The sequence below is a fragment of the Protomyctophum parallelum genome (genome assembly GCF_964188405.1).
Source record: "Protomyctophum parallelum genome assembly, chromosome: 14".
NCBI lineage: Eukaryota > Metazoa > Chordata > Actinopteri > Myctophiformes > Myctophidae > Protomyctophum > Protomyctophum parallelum.
The window spans coordinates 38447683-38469619 of NC_139709.1; the positions used below are offsets into that span (position 1 = coordinate 38447683).

The 21937-nt window shown below is 42.5% G+C and overlaps 2 protein-coding genes across 2 annotated transcripts; one reads left to right on the plus strand and one right to left on the minus strand.

Annotated features, from left to right (window-relative positions):
- Positions 1–5094: 5094 nt before the first annotated feature.
- LOC310870425 (mitochondrial import inner membrane translocase subunit TIM44-like) lies at positions 5095–18056 on the minus strand. Its single transcript, XM_083781651.1, has 13 exons — positions 18012–18056; positions 14462–14566; positions 13832–13999; positions 13328–13408; positions 12896–13045; positions 11430–11563; positions 10864–10949; positions 9159–9251; positions 8104–8228; positions 7764–7814; positions 7191–7280; positions 6388–6498; positions 5095–5257 (listed from the first exon to the last, which is right to left on the minus strand). The coding sequence occupies exons 1-13, from the start codon at positions 18039–18041 to the stop codon at positions 5138–5140; spliced, it is 1344 nt and encodes a 447-aa protein (XP_083637777.1). The 5' UTR covers positions 18042–18056; the 3' UTR covers positions 5095–5137.
- Positions 18057–20222: 2166 nt separating this feature from the next.
- Positions 20223–20957, plus strand: LOC310870338 (tubulin-folding cofactor B-like; the record flags this gene model as incomplete). Its single annotated transcript, XM_083781521.1, has 1 exon — positions 20223–20957. The coding sequence occupies one exon, from the start codon at positions 20223–20225 to the stop codon at positions 20955–20957; it is 735 nt and encodes a 244-aa protein (XP_083637647.1).
- Positions 20958–21937: the final 980 nt, after the last annotated feature.

Genomic DNA, 21937 nt, shown 5'->3' on the forward strand with positions numbered 1-21937 from the left:
TCTGTATACAGTAGATGTTATAATGCAGACAACAGGCATGTTGCCTTGTTTTTATTGGAGGGAGGTATGGGGGGGGGGGGGGGGGGGGGGGGGGAGTATGTTTGGGCCGATCATTGATTGGTTCATTCAGGCAGAATATAATTATTGCTGATATTGTGATTTTTCTTTTCTTTTTTATATTAGGGGAGGGGTGTCAAAGAGGAGCCTAGCTTTGAAGAGAGCTTTTGTGTGTGTGTGTGTGTGTGTGTGTGTGTGTGTGCATGCGTAAATGGTGCATTTATATAGCGCCTTTATCCAAGGCGCTTTACATAGATTGTGCATTACATTCACCCATTCACACACATTCATACACCGATTGCGGCCGAAGCCATGCAAGGTACCAACCAGCACATCGGATTCGCACTGCCGACCCATGGATCATTGGATGACCTGCTCTACCTCCTGAGCCACAGTCCCCACATGCGTGCGTGTGCATGTGTGTGCACGTGTGTGTGTGTGTGTGTGTGTGACTGTGTGTGCGTGCGCGTGTGTGCGTGCGTGTGTGCGTAACACCATATTTAGTATAACACCATAGCCATCATCATAGTTGTCCTGGTGGGACTACATATACAGTAGAGCCAGTGTTGCGTAAACTGTCCATCTGTATAAAATCATGAGCTCTGGCGCATATTTAGTCCATATGTGGAATGGAACAATGCTGCGACTATATTCAATTCATATGGAGTGTTGCGGTGACATAATGGAACATAATGTTCGCATTCTCATATTATACTGTAATTGGTCTATTTTCTAGGTACATTTCAGTCGTATTGGCTACATCTGACATAAACATCTGATATTTTTCTGCGTGAATATCATAGTTATAATGAAATTGAGTTCACGGATTCTTTTTTTAAGGGTAACTGTTGTATAATTGCAATATTACACTCAAAGGTCGTGCTTTACCGTCATTAATGGCACTTCAGCGCTGCCATTGACTGTAAATCACACCCTCTCATGTCGATGGATGGATGAAGAAATGCATGTACTGTGTAATGTATAACTGTAAATGTTATTTAAAAGCATTCTAACTGAACTGGATGGTAGAGACCACAAAGCTGTAACGACTAGGCGTGAACGATATTATTCGGATCACATTCAGAGCGATTGTGAATGAAATAGACCATTACAAATAATACAAAAACCCATTATGTCCAAAAAAAAATATATTTTTTGCAAATGTAGCAGATTTACAAGCTTGAAATTGTGTCCCTTCGCGCTGCGTTTCCGAGCTTATGGATCTGCTACTTTTGAGTGACGCTGTGGTATGACAAAGTAGGGCGTTACTTTACAAAAATAACACAAAGTTACCGTAGTTAAACTTAAATATGGAGATAAGAGGTTTCTGCCTGGCATTGCATGTCTGACACACTCACGTAATTATATTTAGTTATCATTTCGTGGTGTATGCAATTGTCAGCAGTGTGTGCAACACCTCTGGGTTGATTTGAGTTCAGATGTATATGGATAGTGTTACCACAGGAATGCTGTTTCTTTAAACTTGATCCCTCAATCAAATCCATGTACAAAAACCTCTGCTCTCTCTCACTCAGTCTCATCTCCAGAGATGGGAATAACAAAGTAAAAGATACTTTGTTACTAGTTGTTTCCTTTATCTGTACTTTACGGAGCATTTCTTTTTCAGATACATTTTTACTTTCACTTAACACAAGTATTCTGTACTTTTACATTTTCAAAACAGGCCAGTTACGATGAAAATAATAGACCAGGAAGAGAACAGGCTCCTTTTCTCCCATAAATAGTTAAGTAACGAATGTGAGTAGTTGTCCCATCTCTGCTTTTCTGTCTGTTGAGGTCAACTGGGTACATACAGTACGGTATGTACCCAGTTGACCTCGAGTTGCACTGCAGTGTCTGATCTCTCTCTCTCTTTGAATTAGCATAACCATTATACCATAGACAATTCTTTTTGAGTGGTGCAACCACTCCTACAACTAGCAATGTCCGTGTACACCTACTGTATGTATGTGTTCACCTATGTATGAGTACCCGTAGGGGCACTGTTGTGCCATGCAGAAACAGAGAGAGAGAGACAGTGCTGACAGACTGAGAGAGAGAAGGGGGGGGGGGTGGGGGGGGAGTTGCACCACTCGGTTCACACGGGTGTGATTTTTAAAGAACATTTCTCAAAGAGAAAACCAGCACTCACAGAACTGTTTTTTTAAGGCACTTTTAATTATTCTTTCAATCAGTTGGCATGGTATGCCACAGAGCAACAGTAGAACCAGTACTGCTGCTCTGCGGCATACCATGCCAACTGATTGAAAGAATAATAATTAAAAGTGCCTTTAAACATGAGTTCCGTGAGTGCTGGTTTTCTCTGAGAAATGCTCTTTAAAAAAGTTACTTACCCGACCGTGCACCTGGTAAAGATGCTCAGTGGTGTGAGCTATTACCCTAATAAAAGATATATATATACATATATATATATATACATATATATACATACAGTATACATACACACACACACACACACACACACACACACTTGACACACATTGATTCCTAATATTAAGGTGCTTTTTATTGACTGTAAATTAAATAAAAAATAAATAGTAAAAAAGAGAAAAGCAAAAGTCTAACATTTTGCTTTGGTCAACTCAGACAACAGGACGGACATACAGGTTATGAAATAAAAAGATGGACAAGTTTGACTTCACGCAAGTATTGATAAGCAATGAAGCCCGTAGTCAATGTGTATACTGTATCTACTGTACATGATTTCACAATTATGCTCCATTGCATAGTTTCACTCTCGGCATTACAGAACGGAAAGAGTACATTTAGCTTCCTAACCATCAATCATTTAGCTGGGGACCACCTGGAATCTCCTCAAGGACCACTGGGGGTCCCCTACCTCACTTTGAGAACCACTGATTTAAAGCACCCATGAAATCAAAATCAAAGTTTAAAGCAGCACTATGTAACTTTACTCTTCTACCTCGGATTTGAATCGGGTTTCCACTGTGCTGAAAAGTTGTACCATTGAGGTAATAGAGCCCACAGACATAAAAAGGTAGATGCCTCCTCCGGCTCTGGTGTGGTTATAATTTAATATTCAAATATGTCTTCCATGTGTATTTTCGGTTTGTTACTGAAAGCTGAAAGCCTTTGAGTCAAAATGTTTTTTTATGCTGTGTTCCCTATGTAATGTTATGTAAATGTATTCCACTGTTTGACTGTCTGTTTTTCCGTTTTGTGTTTCCTGTGAGGACTGCGGATGAAAATTAGCAACTGTGCTATGTCCGGTGTATTTACGTCCATGTGACGTCCATTAACAACATTTTTACATAAAACGTCCCTAAACGTATTCGAAAAGAGAGGTGCCTTGGACGTCTGTGGACGTCATAGCGCACCCTCAAAGATACGGGGCGAGATAAGAATATTCTGAATTTTTCCTTTTTTTTTTTGGCATTTCGCTTTTCGCTTGCCGTACGCTAACGCTCTGTGCAATTATTAGCTTGTCATTGACTCGCATGTTTGCGCGGCGGAAAGAATGACTCGTATCTCCTAATCCAGGGCGCTCTCCGTGGTGATGAATGGATCGATATGCTGGCGCTTCATTTCTGCTCCTCATCCGTCTCTCCCGCAAAATATGAACGCTTTTTGGATCATATATCGTATAAATTAAAATTATCGGGATGTTAGGTCAACTCTGTAAAGTCAACTTTTTTAGGAAAGTGTTTCCGGTTCATGGCTTTCAGAGTAAAAGCGATCAGACAACTCCGGCACCCCAGAGCTCCTATTTTGAAGCACTTCCGGCACTAAAAGTGTTTAATATGCATTGTCCTGTCCAAATAAACAAATAAAGTAAAGTAAGTGAAGGTTCAATCGAAATACACCACTTTAGTGGCACACTAAAATCATCCCCTCCCGTAACTCCTCCGCCATTATAGAGCAATAGCTGTGGGCTGTCTTACGTTCAGGTGGGTGGTGCTAAGGTGAAAACCATGTATACTTAACCTGGTGGGTGTGAGGGGGGGTGACGGCACTCTAAGTTCTGATTTTGTTTTCATCAGTGAAAATAATTGTCAGAGCTTTAATCGACGGATTTAACACTGCCCTCAGGGTAAAATAAGTTTGGCTGTGTTGAGGAGCCCTCAGCATGGCTGTGGTCTCATCCTTATAGGTTACAATAGAGATGTACAGTATCTATTTACACCATGTTCACTTTATGTTCATATACACATACAACAGATTTATTCTTGAACACAACCATACGTAAATATATTATACTGTATGTATGTTACTGTACATGGTACAGTCACAGTTTTTTACAGTGTGTGTGTGTGTGTGTGTTTAGAGGACTTGTTCGGTGGTATATCCAGTATATCCAGAGGTGTGTGTGTACAGCACTTCTTCAGTGGTAGATGCAGAGGTGTGTGTGTCTCTCTCTCTCTAGAGGACTTGTTCGGTGGTAGATGCAGAGTTGTGTGTGTGTGTCTCTAGAGGACTTGTTCGGTGGTAGATGCAGAGTTGTGTGTGTGTGTCTCTAGAGGACTTGTTCGGTGGTAGATGCAGAGGTGTGTGTGTGTGTCTCTCTCTCTCTCGAGGACTTTTTCGGTGCTAGATGCAGAGGTGTGTGTGTGTGTGTGTGTGTGTGTGTGTCTCTCTCTAGAGGACTTGTTCGGTGGTAGATGCAGAGGTGCGTGTGTGTGTGTCTCTCTCTCTCTCTCTAGAGGACTTGTTCGGTTTCTAGATGCAGAGGTGTGTGTGTGTGTGTCTCTAGAGGACTTGTTCTGTGCTAGATGCAGAGGTGTGTGTGTGTCTCTCTCTCTAGAGGACTTGTTCGGTGCTAGATGCAGAGGTGTGTGTGTGTCTCTCTCTAGAGGACTTGTTCGGTGGTAGATGCAGAGGTGTGTGTGTGTGTGTGTGTGTCTCTCTCTCTCTAGAGGACTTGTTCGGTGCTAGATGCAGAGGTGTGTGTGTGTGTCTCTCTCTAGAGGACTTGTTCGGTGGTAGATGCAGAGGTGTGTGTGTGTGTGTGTGTGTGTGTGTGTCTCTCTCTCTAGAGGACTTGTTCGGTGCTAGATGCAGAGGTGTGTGTGTGTGTGTGTGTGTGTGTGTGTGTCTCTCTCTAGAGGACTTGTTCGGTGCTAGATGCAGAGAGGTCCAGCAGCCTCCAGGCTGCGTTGGGGTTGAGCTCCTCCTGGTCGCGACACAACGCCCACACGTACATCATCCTCAACACCTTCTCCTGGGAGGTCAAAGGTCGTTCGCGTGCACACACACACACACACACACACACACACACACACACACACACACAAACACAAACACACACACACACACACACACACACACACACACACACACACACACACACTTGACATAAAGAACTGAGGACGATTCTAAAATCTAAAGTCCTTCTAAAATCCTAACAGTTTTCTGAATAACATATGTTGCTATATTATATCTGTGGTTCTCAAACTATGTTGTGCCTGTGACTCCCATAAGCAAAGCTTTGAGTTAGAAATTATTCAAATATTTGCACACATTTTCAAGATTTTTCAAAAATAGCAGATCTTCAAGCTCATAGTATGGTATAAAGTGAAGCTCTGCCTATGAGCTTGTACATTTGCTATTTTTTAATAGCCAATGTATAAAATAATGCTTTTTAGCTCAAATCTAAAATGAAACAGATGCTTTCCGGTTTGAATGGGCTAAGGTAAAGCTTCCAGGCATATTTCATGAATTAAAGCAGCACTATGTAACTTTTTAGTAACGATAGACTGACTCCACGCTAGACAGGAACGCCCATAAACGTCACATCCGGTTTTAGCCCAGGGTAAGAATTTTCTATGGCTGCCAATGCAACTTATTCCAATCCTTAATCACATACGGACAAACATCTATGCCGATAATATCTAACTTGCGGAGGTAACGTGCCTTGTCCACGGGCAACAGATCTTTCAACGTATGGCATTGCAAATACGTTTGATAATCACTACTCTGCGCAATATTGTTTTGGAAATGCCGCAAATTGCATCGCAGTGAACGAGAGCAAATCACAACTTCCCCTGGGGCTGGTGACTCCGCCCTGAATACACGCCGTGGTGTCAGTCTATATAGTATGTTACAAAATTATAACGTTCCATGTTTAAGCAATAACAATAACCCTTCAATAAATGTATAGGAAATTGACTGTATTACTATGTACAGTATAAGGGACAGAATGAGTTTCATCCAAGGCACAAAGGCAGAACCGCCAGTCAAAGTGTTAATCGCAATAATTTGTGTGACAAATCGTCACGTGAAATAAGTTGTGACTAATTGTGATTTCACATCCCGTGTAGGGGTGCAGTAAACAGGAAGTAGCGGACTGACCGGATCTCCCTCCACCAGGAGTCCCTTGGGGTCCCTCATCACCATGACAACCTGAGCCTGGAAGGTGATGATGAGAACTGGTCCCTGGTCCATCATCTTTCCCATCGCCAACTTTAACACACAATGCATAACACTGTAACACACACACTGCTTAACAAACAGCAGGCCGGGGACCTATCTTTGGGTCGTGGACCAATTGTTGGGGGTACCAAGTAATATGTTGTTACAGTGAAAAATAAATAAATTAAAAAATGTTTCAAAAGATTCAAACAAAGAAGATTTTTGTGAAAATTTGCAGATCTGCAAGCCCACAACGATGCGTTGTGAGCTTGTAGATCTGCTATTTTCACTAGTTTGGGTCCCTGGCAAACCAATTTCTCTTTTGGGTGTTGGGCCAAAAAGCTTGGGAACTACTGTTTATAGAATCATACTCAGGTCTAGGCGAAGGGTCAGGATAATGGAACATTTGAATAATCGTTTAGAAATATATATATATATATATATTTTTTTTTTCTATTTATTGTCAATCAGACCCTGCCCATATAGTAATTACATTGTATAGGAATAGCTAGTATGGCTGTAATATTTATTAATTCTCCATTTTGCGTTTACAGGAAATAATTAAAAATAAAGAATTTACCTAGGATGATCATTTGATGAAAAAGAAAAGAAGAAAAATAAGTGAACTTTAGCTGCTGAATATCAAATATCAAAATACTGAATGAAACAACAAACTGTCTGGGGTGTTCACAAAAGCCTGAGTAGTTTTAAAGTGAAATATGTATTTTCAGCACAGTACTTACATCTATGTTGTCAATGTCCAGGACTTTGGAGTGGAACAGTAAGCCCAGGGTTCTGGCCTGCTGGATGGGATGAGACAGCCGACTGTACGTCTGAAAACACACACATTCAAAACAATTCTACTGTATACTTAACCCATTAAGATCGTGGAAGCATCTGTGTCATTTTAGATTTGAGCTAAAAAGCATTATTTCATACTTTGGCTTTAAACAAATAGCAGATATACAAGCTCATCACTTTGTGCCGCGCTATGAGCTGGTAGATCTGCTATTTTTAGAGATCTTTGCTTCTGGGGGTCCCTATAGGAACAAAGTATTTAGACAGGGGGGTGGTGGCTACATACATATCCTTTTGGGGGTCCTTGACATGAAACGATCCACATAGATTTTTTAGAAAACACATTTGTAGACTCGGCATCAGGTGTTAAAGGAGTAGTTCACCAAAAAAAGGAAGTACTTTCTATCAATTACGAAGCCTTGAATTCATGGAGTTTGTTTTTGTTGTTGTCACATTCCTAGAAAAAGTGGGTAAAACTAAAGAAAGAAGAAGCTGATCACAAGGCTTTCTGTACTTACAGCTTCATAACACCAGTCTTTAAGAACATCCAACTCTCCACGGATCATAGCCTGTTGAAAGAAGACAAATGGTTGGTTTCCTCCTGTGTGTGTTTGTGCATGCATGGTGCATGCGTGCGTGCGCACGAGAGAGACACACACTGAGTGAGAAGAGATATAGGGCAGTAGGTAGGAAATCCATTATGTAAGACCTTTCAGGATTATCCTGCACCTGAATATTTGTCAACTTTTACTCAAGTAGCGTTTAAACACTGGACTTTTACTCGTAACAGAGTATTTCTCTACATGATGGTATTGATACTTTTACTTAAGTAAAGACAGACAGACAGGGTTCCCATACCTCCAGGATGTTGGGGATAATGTCCTTCTCACACTGCTTGAGGAAACGGTCCTTGTCAAAGTTGGGATCCGCCTTCACGATCTCCGTCAGCACTTCGGACATCTCCGTCTTGGAGAAGAGACCGCCTGGAGAGACAGACAGAGAGACAGACAGACTTAATTTAGTTTTAGACATATTTCAGTCACCTGAAATGTTTTAGTGTCTAGTTTTAGTCGACTAAATATAATACAATTTTAGTTGTGTGACACAAATGCATTTTGGCTGGCCTTGATGGCATCATAATGATGTTACACTTGGTTGCATGCTGAAAATAGCCGATCTACAAGCTCACAACGCGCTGCAGTGTGATGAGTAGTGAGCTTCTAGATTTCAGAGCGCAACACCCAAATGCAACCAAACATTATATGATCTCCTCTTCTGCACTAGTCCCTCCCTAACATTTTTGTCTAGTTGTTTTATTTGCAGACAGTTTATTTAGTCACAGTTTAAGGCTTAGTTTTTATTTAGTTTTGATCAGGGTCAGTCAAGGTAGTCAACAGACATTTTTTGTCATAGTTTCAGTCGATGAAATCAACACTGGTCAGAATACTATTTTCAGTATGCAACCAAGTGTAAAATCAGGCATCAAGGCCTGCAAAATTTCAGATTACTAAAATTTGACAAAAACTAAATGAGATTACCGTATTTCAAACTTCACTGAACGCAGAGCTCCAAATTGTCCTATTCCACAGTCTGTGGAATAGTTTCACAACGACGTGTCGATCGGCTTAACCTTATTCCTAAACTTAACCCCAGTAAAACTATGCCTAAGCCTAAACTTATTTCTACCTTATTCTCAGTAAACAAATGCAAGAACTACCCACCGAGCGGTCGGCAGAAGAACATGAGGGCTAGCGTGTTTTAAGGTGAGCATTCCAGTTATACCTTCCATAGTATGGGGTTTTGGTTCATTATACAGTAGCTGCTATAGGTTTATTTAGTTTGCCCCTTTATGTGGTTGAGATTAGATGAGTGGACCAGCAGGCCACTCTGGGAGTAGTAGGTACTGTACTCACCTATCAGGTCAGTGACTCCGTCTGTCACCGCTCTGGAAGCTCTGACCAGGGCGTTGTCACTTTCGTCATACTTCATCTTCATGTCAAAGAACCCTGCATGTGGCGAGCACACCGCAGACACTATTAAGACCTGAGGCAGGGTCTACAAAATGTCTTCTAAATCCCCACAGTTTTCTGGAAGACATGTTTATCAGTGGTGCTCAAACCTTTTCATGTCAAGGACCCCCAAAACGATATTTGACCACGGATCTCCATCTCAAAATATGTTGTTCCAGGGACCCCCCAGAAGCACAATTCAACTTTGAAAACTTTGAAAACCAAAGAATTAGGCCATATATGTATTTGCAAATGGTTATTTATTTAATATGTTTGTTTATTACTATTAATAACGATTAATAATGATTTATAATCAGACATTCAAATTGCATCCCGTCAAATCGTATGAAGTTAGCTCAGTACTTGTACTCAGTACAGTGGTCTTCCATATTCAATTTAAGTAGTTATATACTATTTTTACTCGTGTCATTATTTTAAAGTAACACAATGTTTTACTTAAGTACAGTTTCTGTCTTCTCTAGCCACCTCTGATCATGGTAAAAAAACATGCAGCGTGAACAGCCCATGTTGTTTTCATGAATCTAGTGCCACCTGCTGCCTAAAAGGTGACTCACACGCTGTTATCCATGACAATGTATAAAGCGTCGCAGTCCCACCCCCTTTCATGACGACACCAGAAGTAAATTTCTCATTAATTTTCCTCAGACTTTTCAAAAAGTATTTATTTAAAGACGATTACCCCACGGACAAAGCCAACTCGCTGATCAAATAATTTGTAAGATGAAAAACAAAACAAAAAGTTTTGTATCCTGCCATGTTTTTCTTCTTACAAATTATTTGATCGGCCCAAAACATTGTGTTTACTGTAATTTGTCGTAACAAATCGAGTTGGCTTTGTAAACATCTTTATATAAATACTTTTTGAAAAGTCTATGAGAAAAATTAACAGGGAATTCACTTCTGGTCCCCGGGAGGGGACGGGACTGCGAAGCTCTATAAACATGTGAATATACTTGTAGGTATAGGCCAATATCTGGTTCCACCGATAGACTTTTAGATAATATTTTTTCTCTGAAAAGGTTGGGAACCCTTGGTCTAGTTGGTGAAAACAAACATCCGTCTAGGACGGGTACAGGCTTTAGTTTAGACATACTATTGGTCTGAATGTCATTAGAACGACAACCTACCTCAAACCCTAACCTAACCTTAACCGCAAGCACGGGAGAACCGCATGTCCGATCGTTGTTTCGGTCTGTTGGTGTGTCTAATCTGCGAGTGCATCCCTCTAGGACGCGTTATTATGGATCCCACCGCAGCTCTAGGAAAATGCTGCTGTGATTGGCCAGTAGTCGCTGTGATTGCCAGTTCCCATTTTTGCAATTATGCCTGAACCTAACCTTAACCTCAGAAAAAATATGCCTAAACCTAACCCTAACCTCAGCTAAATATATGCCTAAACCTAACCTTAACCTCAGCTAAATATATGCCTAAACCTAACCTTAACCTCAGCTAAATATATGCCTAAACCTAACCTTAACCTCAGTAAAACTATGCCTGCCCGGGAGCCAATCAGACGGGTCTATCCTAGAGCTGTGGTGGGATTCATAATCACAGTGAATGTGATGTCATTTTACAGACGCTTCCTTACTGTTGAACACCATATTGTTGTCCTTGAAGTCATTCCACTGTTGGAACCACTTGGAGTCTTTATGGAGGACCACGCCCATAGCCTCCCTGCACGCACGCACGCACACACACACGCACACGCGCACACGCACACACACACACACACACACACACACACACACACACACACACACACACACACACACACACACACACACACACACACACACACACACACACACACAATTGTGTGAAGTGAGGGACGCCCATATTTTTGTGGACATGTTGATGTTCTCATGTCCGTGAAAAATGAAATAAATGTATTAAAAGATGTAATTATATCAGCGAAATCAAGTCTTACGTTGTCATTTACTGCCCTAACGAACATTAAAGTCAACTTGGCTGGTCTACATGAACACAATTGGCCCGTTTTCGGGGAGGGAACTCAGCAAAGCCGGGTGGGGAGAGTGATATTTGTCACTGCTTGTGGGGGAGCACAGGCTAAAAGGCTTTCTTACCTTGCAAATCTGCTTTCTTGCAAGTTGAATCATGATACCGATCGGGATAGGGAGGGAGGGGGGGACTCACTCATTGGCTTCGAACACTCTGGTGGTGCTGTCAGCTTCCTTGGAGGAGAACTCGCTCCTCTTCCTCAGGTGAGGAGGTGCTCTGTAGGGCCCGGCGTCGCCGACATCTATCTCCTTCTTCATGCTCTCCACACTCTGAAGGGAGGAGACAGGAGGAGAAAGGAGGAGACAGGAGGAGAAAGGGGTGTATAGTTGGGAGGTGAATGCAGAGAAGTGAGACAGATCTCCATCTTGGAGCTAAACCCCAGCATCCATATTGTGGGGTTGTAGGCTAGCCAAGCTTTACCCCACAATAACAGAAAAGGTACTTGTAGACCCCTGAGGGACTCCAGTCAGCAGTCAATTATAATGGGGTTTAAGTAGTTAACCAAAAACACTATTATGTATTTGGCTGCGGAGTGTGGACCCCTAACTGAAAACATGACGTGCCAGGTTTCAAACATTTTCAGAAATGAATGACACATTGTGAGCTTGCAGATCGGCTATTTCCACTATTAATGTTTTCTTGAAAGTGTAAAAGTAATTTATATTTACATTATTTGTCTGCCCTGTGCAAATTCAAAGCCTAAAAGCAAAAAGGAAATGCATTTTTTATTTTTGAGGTTCTGGTGTTCAACGACTAACACACAATTAAATACTAAATAGCTAATCGCAATTAATTGTCAAGTGAAATGTCATAATCGCGACAGCGCCAGCAGGCCCGGCAACATGACCAAGATGAATGTGCTGATGATGACTTGTCTTAGTCAGGGCTTAAAGCCAAAAAACTTCATCCATCACAACATTGTCCAGTTGAACCACTAGATGGCAGTGTGGTCATGTGGTCAGTACATAGACTAGTTGAAGCATACAGTATTATAGACACATTTCCAGACAACATCACACTGATAAGAACTAATATGCGCACGGTCAGGCAGGTCAGGCAATTAGAAACCGACCGCTCATTAGATGCAATGTAAAAGTGGTCCCAGCACTGACGTGTAAATGCATCCCATCAAACTCTCAGATGTGTGGAGGAAGAAGGTTGAAATATATACCTCTTGAAATATATACCGTGGTTTATGTTGTGTCAACTTATTATAAACAATATTAGCGATTCTCAAAGTATTTGTCCCCCAAACTCCACCTCCAGTCGCAGAGGGAGCGCTTCCTCTTGATCACGGCTGCTTGATTGCACAGCTGAATCCCCTAAAACCTAATTTATACTCCGCCGCAGTCGGAGAACGGCCGAGAACAGCAGACCTCCAAACTCACAGCGGCCGCATCCGCAACGCAATGTGAGCTTGTATGTTGGGTGTTCTCGCCGTACAAAAATATTGGCGGGGTGAAGTATACGCTGTATATCTGTCCAGGGTGTTTTAGGGAAGGGAGAAGAGTCTAGGAAAGTGTGGAGCATTGTCGAGGGTGTTTTAGGGAAGGTAGAAGAGTCTGTGAAGCGTTGTCCCACTGACTGACTGACTGACTGACCTGTGAGATGGCTCTGAAGGCTCCGGTCTGGCCCAGTTTCTCTCCTCCTTTAGAGACTGTTTCAGCAGAGTGTCTGGCCGTCTTCGTAGCCTCCTCCACCCCTTCTCTGATCTTCTTCCCCAGGTCTGAGCGACCCACCTCCTCCAGGCCCTACGCGCGCGCACGCACGCACGCACATTTTGTTGGCCTCAAGATCAGGTAGATTATACTTGTCACCAATGTACACAGTTATTAAATGTGTAATTGTTTTTTTTACATAATAGGTAGTTAAACAACTAGTCGACTAGTCAACTAGTAAACTAGGCAACTAGTCAACTAGTAAAAATGACTAGAAGTGAATGCCCTACGAGGTACAGTATATATAATAGGTATTGTCCGTCTCGATTGGTTACGGTAATATTATGTAGATCTGACAAAGTGCTGTAAGCTCACCTCCTTTAAAGTGTTAGAAAGAGAGCCAAAAGTCTTCTTAAACACCTCTGATGTCCTCACCGTCTCCGATTCAATGGATTTCTAACACACACACACACACACACACACACACACACACACACACACACACACACACACACACACATCAGGGAAGCTAGCTCCTGTTTAATCTTTAATATCAAGGTTAAAGTGATATTGTTTTGGTTAAAACAAAATGTCTATTGCTAAGAAGTTTAAAGGGATATTTCACTTTAAAAAAATGGAAATTGTATCATCTACACGGGCTTGTGTGAGCACCCCAGACAGTTTTTAAGTTGAGTATTCAGTATTTAGATATTTACGTGAGTTGCCTGTGTTTTATATATATATATATACATATATAAACACACACACACATACACTTTTCACAACACAATTAAATCGTTAATCGCAATTATTTGTGTGACAATTAATCGGCAACTTGAATTTGTAATTGTGTCAGCCGTTAGATGCTGGTGGTCTTACATATTTCCTGCGGGCCTGCTGCAGTGCGTCTGACTCATCCAGCCTCCGGGCCTCCTCTCTGAACTTGTGCAGGTTGTCCTTCATCTGCTGGTTCCTGCCCAACTCCTGGCGGATGTTCTCCACCAGCTCCCCCAGGAAACCCCGCTTGCGCCCTGAGGAACACCTCACCTGATGGGAGACGGTAGGCCTGTCACAATGATGACATCGTTGCATAATCGCAATCATTTGAGGTAGTTGCAATTACTTTTGTTTAATCGTCAATCGCTTCCATGATGAAAATAGCTGATCTACAAGCTTACAACACGTCACTTAGATCTATGAACTTGTAGATCAACTATATCTGTCCGACCGAGACCATTACAGATTTTACAGACTATTACAGATTTTATGGAAGATGCTTCAGAACATATTACTAGTTTTACCACATCAAATGCTCAGCTCTAAATGAATAACCGAAAATAGCCGATCTACAAGCTCTCAATTCGCTGTGCAACATGCCTCCAAAGAAAACATGGAATCTATGGAATAAAAAACACTGACATCAGCCTTGGCGACTGAGAACTTTAATCCATGTATATTCCCACCGTTTAGGAAACCATGCCAGTGGACACTAGTGATGTGAGCTCTGACCTGAGCAGCAGCTACAGAGGGCTGTATCCTGTATGCATCTCCTCTCCTCAGTGACGACACCACTGGCCGGATGGACGACACACACAACACACGTCTGCCCACCAGCTGGAAGCATACAATTATACACAGTCAGGACTGATTGTCACCATTATATCATTTTACAATGATGATTGTCACACAAATAATTTACGATTGAACTGGGTTTCCGTCGTTGAACACCGGAACGTTAACTTATACATAACAATCCCTTTTTTATTTTTTACTAAATATTTAGCAATATGGAGTTTGTGATGGCAATAGTAATAATGAGTCACAAATCAGGCACACATGCCAACTGCATATATACTTGTACAGTAAATCACTCTGGATAAGAGACTTACAACCTCAGAATAAGCAGTCAGTACGCATGAACTCTAGTCACCTTTTCATGTCAAGGCTAACATTTTTTAATAATGTATATATTATTCCAAAATTGTGTGAATGTTTGTGAATAATAGCAATGATTTGATTGGCTGATCACCCCATAACGCTGATTTGATTGGCTGTGCAAAGTATGTATTGAGGATAAAAAGCGAGGACAGAAAAGTGAGGATGCAAATTGTGATTGGCCAGAATGAGATGATGAATGATGATAAGAGTGCCCCTCACTTCACACGGGTGTGATTTTTCAATAGCCTATCACTATTATGTTAAGGGTTGATGGGGGTGTGCTCATGAAAACACACACAAACACACACACACACACACTTGTTTTCTGTGCATTTTAAAATGAAAAAATAGCCAATCTACAAGCTTACAATGCAAGCTCACACAAATCTCTCATACTAATCCAATGACAGATCATATGTTTTAGTAGCCGCAATTTGCATTTTTATAATGTGATGAATCTAGAGTTGCAATACCCTCCATTGACTCCCCACTCATCCAATTTGCGTTTGCAATCTGCTTGTCTTAAATGATGTTAAACTCACCAACATTGCAGCTTTAGTCCAAGCTTGAATTATCCTCTTTCAATCTGCCGAGCTTGTTTTTCATAAAAATCCCCCGTAGACATGTTATGAGCTACTTTCTGTCAAGAAATTCTGTGCAAGTGATTCTTTTTCTAAGTGTTGGAGTTTGCACTTGCACAGAACTTCTTGACAGAAAACAGAACATGTCTACGGGGGATTTTCATAAAAAACAAGCTCGGCAGATTGAAAGAGGATCATTCAAGCTTGGACTACAGCTGCAATGTTGGGGAGTTTAACGTAGTTTAAGACAAGCAGATCGCAAACGCAAATTGGATGAGTGGGGAGTCAATGGAGGGTATTGCAACTCTAGATTCATCCTAGCCCTACAAGCAGAACCCAATGCTACTGAAGTTTCTGACATTTTTGTGACTCAGATAGCATGGGGTCCTGTTCCACCTCTACCCTTCCTCAGCCTGAGGAAGGTCGCAAGACCGAAACGTTGCTCAATTAATAAAATTGCTCTGAACTAGCAAGTGGCAGTGTGCGGATGTCCCTTCTTCCACCTTCCTTGTTTATTGACACCTCATTGTACCGCCTATCTGGCTAGCTAGTGGCGCTATAGCTATGACAGAGCAGATCAGAGGCAGGAACGTAGCGGGCACAAGCCAACCCCGCAGCGGGAGGTGGTACAATTGGATGTCAATAAACAAGGCAGGAAGAGAGGAATCAAAGCTTCCAAATCGGTCGAACAAAGATAAAAATACTTAACAGCTTCCGCGACACAAGAGAATTCGCAGCGGTATGTATAGGTACTTATAGTTGACACCTTCAGAACAACGCAAACGAAAAGAAGACGTCAAACGGCGGACACGATGTTACAGAGGATTTTTATGTTCGCGTTCCAACATTCCCATACGAAAAAAAGTAACGCACAGGGACCCTACGGGTCAGCCCGGTTCGGTTCGGATTGGGCTGACCCAGGGGGTTCTGAGAGGGGCTAGATTCATCCCATTATAAAAAAAGTCTAGAGTTGCAAATTGCAGCTAATGTTTCTCTCCCCACCTTGCGTGACAGGCAGTTGAAGAATTGTGTTATATACATTTAATCTAGCAACTCTCTTATGGGGGTCTGTCAACAAATATTTTCAGACGGGGGTCCATGCCTAATACAGTGGTTCTCAAAGTGGGGTCCATATTTGGCAGTTGGTTCCAGAGGGTCCACATCAAAAGGAATTGACATAGCATCACAATCATTTGAACCACTTTATATATTTATACCTTAATATAATATTTGGAGTTAAGTCTTGAATTGTCTTTAAACATCTTTAAACTCTTCTCTACGATGACGTCCCCTGCCCTGGTACAAAACATTTTCAGATGTCAAGGTCCATGGTCAAATGGGAGGCATACTATCATCCGACAGAGCATTGCTCCGAATCCGAGGTGCCCTGCGGGTCGGGAGAGGGTTGCGGTTAGGTTTACGTGTCTGCCCCGGGGGAGGTTAGGGTTAGGGTGAGGGTAGCCCCTTTCGGGACCCTCCATAAAGCTTTTCTGAAATTTTGATGAGTTTTATGTAGGGTCCCTGGTCATAACTATATTTTCGTATGGGAATTCTGGAACGTGGACATTCATATTCTCTCTAAGACCGTATCTGCGCCGTTTGACGGCCTTTTTTTCTTTGAGTTATTCTAAATTTGTGAACTTTAAGTACCTATACATTCCGCTGCGAATATCTCCTGTGGCGCGGAAGCCGTTAAGTATTTTTAATCTTTGTTTGACCGATTTGGTCGCTTTATTTCTTCTTGTTTGTTTACCGTTTATTGTACCGCCTTCCGGTGTGCGGTTGGCTTGTGCGGCTACGTCCCTGCCTCTGATCTGCTCTGTCATAGCTATAGCGCCACTAGCTAGCCAGATAGGCGGTACAATGAGGTGTCAATAAACAAGGAAGGAAGAGAAGAATCAAAGCGACCAAATCGGTCAAACAAAGATTAAAAATACTTAACTGCTTCCGCGCCACAGGAGATATTCGCAGCGGCATGTATGGGTACTTATACTTCACATATTCAGAAAGCCTCACACGAAAAAATGTCGTCAAAGAGCGCAGACAGGCGTTATCCATGTTGTTTATGTTTTATGAATGGCCGCGTACCAGGTGGCATGGTAGTGATGCAACAGGACCCAATGCACTGGGTCGAACAAAATGTCAGAAACTTCAGTAGCATTGGGTTCTGCTTGGAGGGCTAGGGTGAGGGAGGAGGTAGGTTGTCGTTCGGACCAATGCTCCGTCGGATGAATGTACTGCACTCTGGTCAAATACATCCATTTGGGAGGTCCTTGGCAGCTACTTTCCTAAATACGTACACCCACAGCAGTAGCCTACATGAATGAATGAATGAATGAATGGACGGATGCTGCAAGCAGGCTAGTGGCTACTGTATTGCAACTGAACTGAGTGACAGCCTTAGCTGACAGAGTGACAGCTCATCTCTGCAATTGCTTGTTGATCATAAAAAAGCAAATAATCATAACAATATGAATCCATATAAGGACATAAGCATTCAAACAGCTAAGCTGTACACGGTGCATTAAATGTCATCTCACCTCATAGCAGCGACACAAGGAGGCTGCCATCTTGATCCTGGAAACTGTAGCACGGAACCACGTGGAGAGCATTGCGTCACGTGACCTTCCCTGCCGGTCAAATGGACCAATGGGAGCGCGCCGATAGGGGGTGCGTCACTGCACTGCATCCAATAGGCGGGCAACAAGGGGATGGGCGTGTCTACTTTACCGCCTCCCTCCTATGGGTGTTACGCTGGAACTGGTGACTTGTAGAATTGTGTTCGCTTCGCTGCAGCCAGGGGTTGAAAAGTTATGGAATGTAGCCAACTTCAAGATGTATCAATATCCATATAATAGCATACTGTAACTAGAAAGCAGTTCCTGTAGAAACTGCGTGGGCTCGCATAAAATGCAATGTAAAAGTTATTGCAGTCAAGTTTGAAACTTGGGGACCGGAGTAATAGTGTTCCCATTGGTGGTCTAAATCCATAATCAAAATTTCGGACTGTAGCATATTGTAAACAAAAGTAGAAAATGTATTAAAGCTGAAGTAAAAGTTTAAAAAAGTATGAACATTTGTAAAAACTATAGTTTAAGCATAAATAACTGCATAAAGCGGAATAAAGTATGTGGAAGTTGTAGAAGTGTTTTTAAAAGTTTTTCTTAAAAAAATAAAAAATAAAAAAAAGTTTAAGTTTTTTATTTTAAAGTTTTCATTTTTTCCCTTTTTTCCATTTTTTAATTTCTTTCATTTTTTTTTAATTATTATTATTATTATTTATTTTTTAAATTCTTTTAATAAAAAAAATAAAAAAACGTGTGTGCGTGCGTGCGCGCGCTCGCTTGCGAGAGCTGTGTAAAGGCCAGCCAATAGGAAGACAGGGTGTGTGTGCGTGTGTGCGTGCGTGCGTGCGTGAGTGCGTGCGTGCTCTTGCGAGAGCTGTGTGAAGGCCAGCCAATTGCACAAATAGCAGACCTACAAACTCACAAGGTATCGCAGAGCAACTCATTGAGATCTTGTAACTTTAATGTCAAGCTCTGTAATTAAGCCCTTATATGTCTCAGCTGTGGAAGTAAAAAGAGTTCTACTACTTGCCAGCACTATGACTGGGAGATTTCAATGGTCCTGAATGGGGGAAACTATGTCCGAACAAATTGCTCTATCGCAAAAAGTAAAAGTCGCTGTGAGTGGCCTGAGATATTGAGGTACACCATGTGCGATTGTGGTGTTGGTACGATCGAAAATGTGGTTATAAGAGCGAGTTAAGAATTGTCATCGCGATAATTTCCTCGTAAGAATTTTACAATGGAGGTCAATGAGCAGCTTGACTGTATTTGTGTCACTTAAAAGGCCGAGGTTCACATTCTGTATGTCTCTGTGCTTTGGTGGTCACATTGTGTGAAAGATGACATGTGTGGCTACAAAATGACCAAAGAACATGCGTGTAAAATGAATATTTTGGCCGGGACGACAATTTGTTTGGTAAATTTTCAAGGAAAGAATTTCAGTTTCCATATAGTCAAAGAAGCCCCGCACTCTAAGTTGGCACTAATTAGGCGAAACGGCCTGCGATTGAACTGCGATTTCTGAAAAACCGTTTAACGTATTCGAATACGGTTTGAACCACGAAAACGTCCAGAGTCGTGTGAGCTTTCTAAAGTTTCTACGACAAAGTATGCCAGAGTAATGAGGCTGCAAAAGTGAGGTTGATTTGACATGTAGGACAAAAGGGCCCTGGCCAACAGGACAGAGAGCGCCCCCATGCTATTGACACACAGCCACTTAGTTATGTTATAATTTCAAAGACAACAACAACTTCATTTTACACGGAATATGGTTTCTTTAGACACATCACTTCTTTGCGATCTCTCATTCGTTGAAGCGTCCGACCTTGGCTTTCTTTAAGAGGCCGAGGCTTTTCTCTTGTCGGAGGTGGGAGAGTTTTGAGAACTACTAAGTTAGAAGGCATTTGTAAAATCGGCCTCAAGTCTTAATGGGATAAAAGAGCAGTACTTCTACTTGAGTACAGTTTTTGGCTACTCTACCCATCTACGATTGGAGGCCAGTCATGACATCACTCATCTAGAATGTCACAACTGTGACGTCAGCAGTACAATCGCATGGTCTTACTGTATATATAGCTGCTCAACGCTGTTTTTGAGCAGCTATATAGTTATTTAATCATAAAAGTAGTGTGATACAATTTTTTCTATTCAAGGCTTTGAGTGGTTGTCTACCAAACGTCTCAAATGGACGGTGAAGTGAGGATCATGTCCAATCCCACGGTGGCCCTGCGCCTCACGTCGACACTCTCCTCATTCGAGGTCAACCGCAAGTTCAACCGAGGCATCAGCATAGCGGACCTGAAGAGCAAGTTGGAAATGGTCGTCGGCACGCCCGCCTCCTCCATGGACCTAGAGCTGTTCAGCATCGCCGACACCTTCCTGCAAAAGCTTGACGACAACGAGGCCTTGCTGGGGTCCTACCATGTGGACGACGACTGCAGAATCCACGTGACCGACCGCAGCGGCGCTCAGAAGGGTGAGTTCACCGACGTGTCACGGGTGGAGAAATACGAAATCTCGGACGACGCCTACGCAAGGAGAAAAAACTCTGCAAGGTCGTTCTTGGAGAGCAGGAAGGCCAAGGTTGGATGCTTCTTCAATGAGGGAGAGATTGCAAAGAAGCAAGTGGAGGAGAAGGAGAAGGCGGCCGCAGGTAACATCGCCGCCGGGGACCGCTGCCGAGTGCAGATTCTGGGGCAACCCGACAAGATTGGCACGGTTATGTACGTGGGTACGACTGATTTCAAGCCAGGCTATTGGGTAGGCGTCAGGTACGACGAGCCCCTCGGAAAGAATGACGGGAGCGTCGACGGAAAGCGGTACTTTGAATGCCAGAATAGGTATGGATCGTTTGTGAAGCCGCTGAACGTTACGGTTGGGGCCTATGCTCAGGAGGACTACGATCTAGACGAGATGTAAGCAGGTCCATGTGGCTTGTCGGCAGGGGAGACCCCGTTAATCCCGTAGGGATTCCACTGACTATGATTGCTCAGGAGGGAGCAGTTATGAGTGTCTTGCTGGGGGGGACCTGGGACCTGACCTGACGGGGACCTGGGACCGTTTGTTTCCCAGGTGGCCTCTACCCGTTCAGCTATGGCCGCCAAACCGCCAAGAAAAGGTGTGTCTTCTACTTTACTGGACACCTAGCTGGTTCGGCTCTGAGGACGCACCAAGCGGATTTGATTCCATTTGTAACCTCTTCAGAGTTAAATTAATTATTATGTGGACACGGCCACCAGTTCATGAAATGCCTGGTTCGCCTCGTGGGTGGTGATCCACCTGAACTGAAGCCGCACCCACAGCTGTTGTATGATAAAGGGGGAGGGGTTAGGAGAGGGGATCATATTGTGATGTTACTATTTCTTTCATTGGCATGTTTGACTGTCAAGGTTGCAGCAGACATGAAGAAGCCCTATACAAAGGGAAGACATCATTGCACATAACAGTCAACCACACCATGGGGTCTAATGAAGTACTGTTACATCATAAACACATGAAAAACTGTTACAAATTAAAAAATCACAGCACTTCTTCTATAAAGTTGAATAATTCTATCTAGCCGGGGAGCCACAGGCCAAAATTGGACAGGACCTGTGATGTCATGCCATACTTTTTATTTTATTTTTTTCTATTCATTTGGTCATTAAGGTCCACAGAATGAGAGGCCTGCTCTGCCGGAAACACAGCGAAAGAAAGTTATGGCAATTTTTGTATACCACACCATACTAGTGTATAACCAATATAAGGCAACATTTCCCAAATTTCATCATGCTTTAAGTAGCATGTGACAATTGTGACATGTCAAACTAGGGGGTTTTCATGATTCTCAATCCATTCCAAGCATTTGTTTTGCATGAAAGACACTCCTTGGCCTAAAAACGGCCATAGCTGTCATCACA

Coding starts and splice junctions, on each gene's coding strand:
- LOC310870425 (XM_083781651.1), bottom strand. CDS start 18,041: ATGGCAGCCTCCTTGTGTCGCTGCTATGAG. Junction 13,046..13,327: donor TTTCTAACACTTTAAAGGAG/GTGAGCTTACAG, acceptor GCGCGCGCGTAG/GGCCTGGAGGAGGTGGGTCG. Junction 9,252..10,863: donor CAACAATATGGTGTTCAACA/GTAAGGAAGCGT, acceptor CGCCACATGCAG/GGTTCTTTGACATGAAGATG.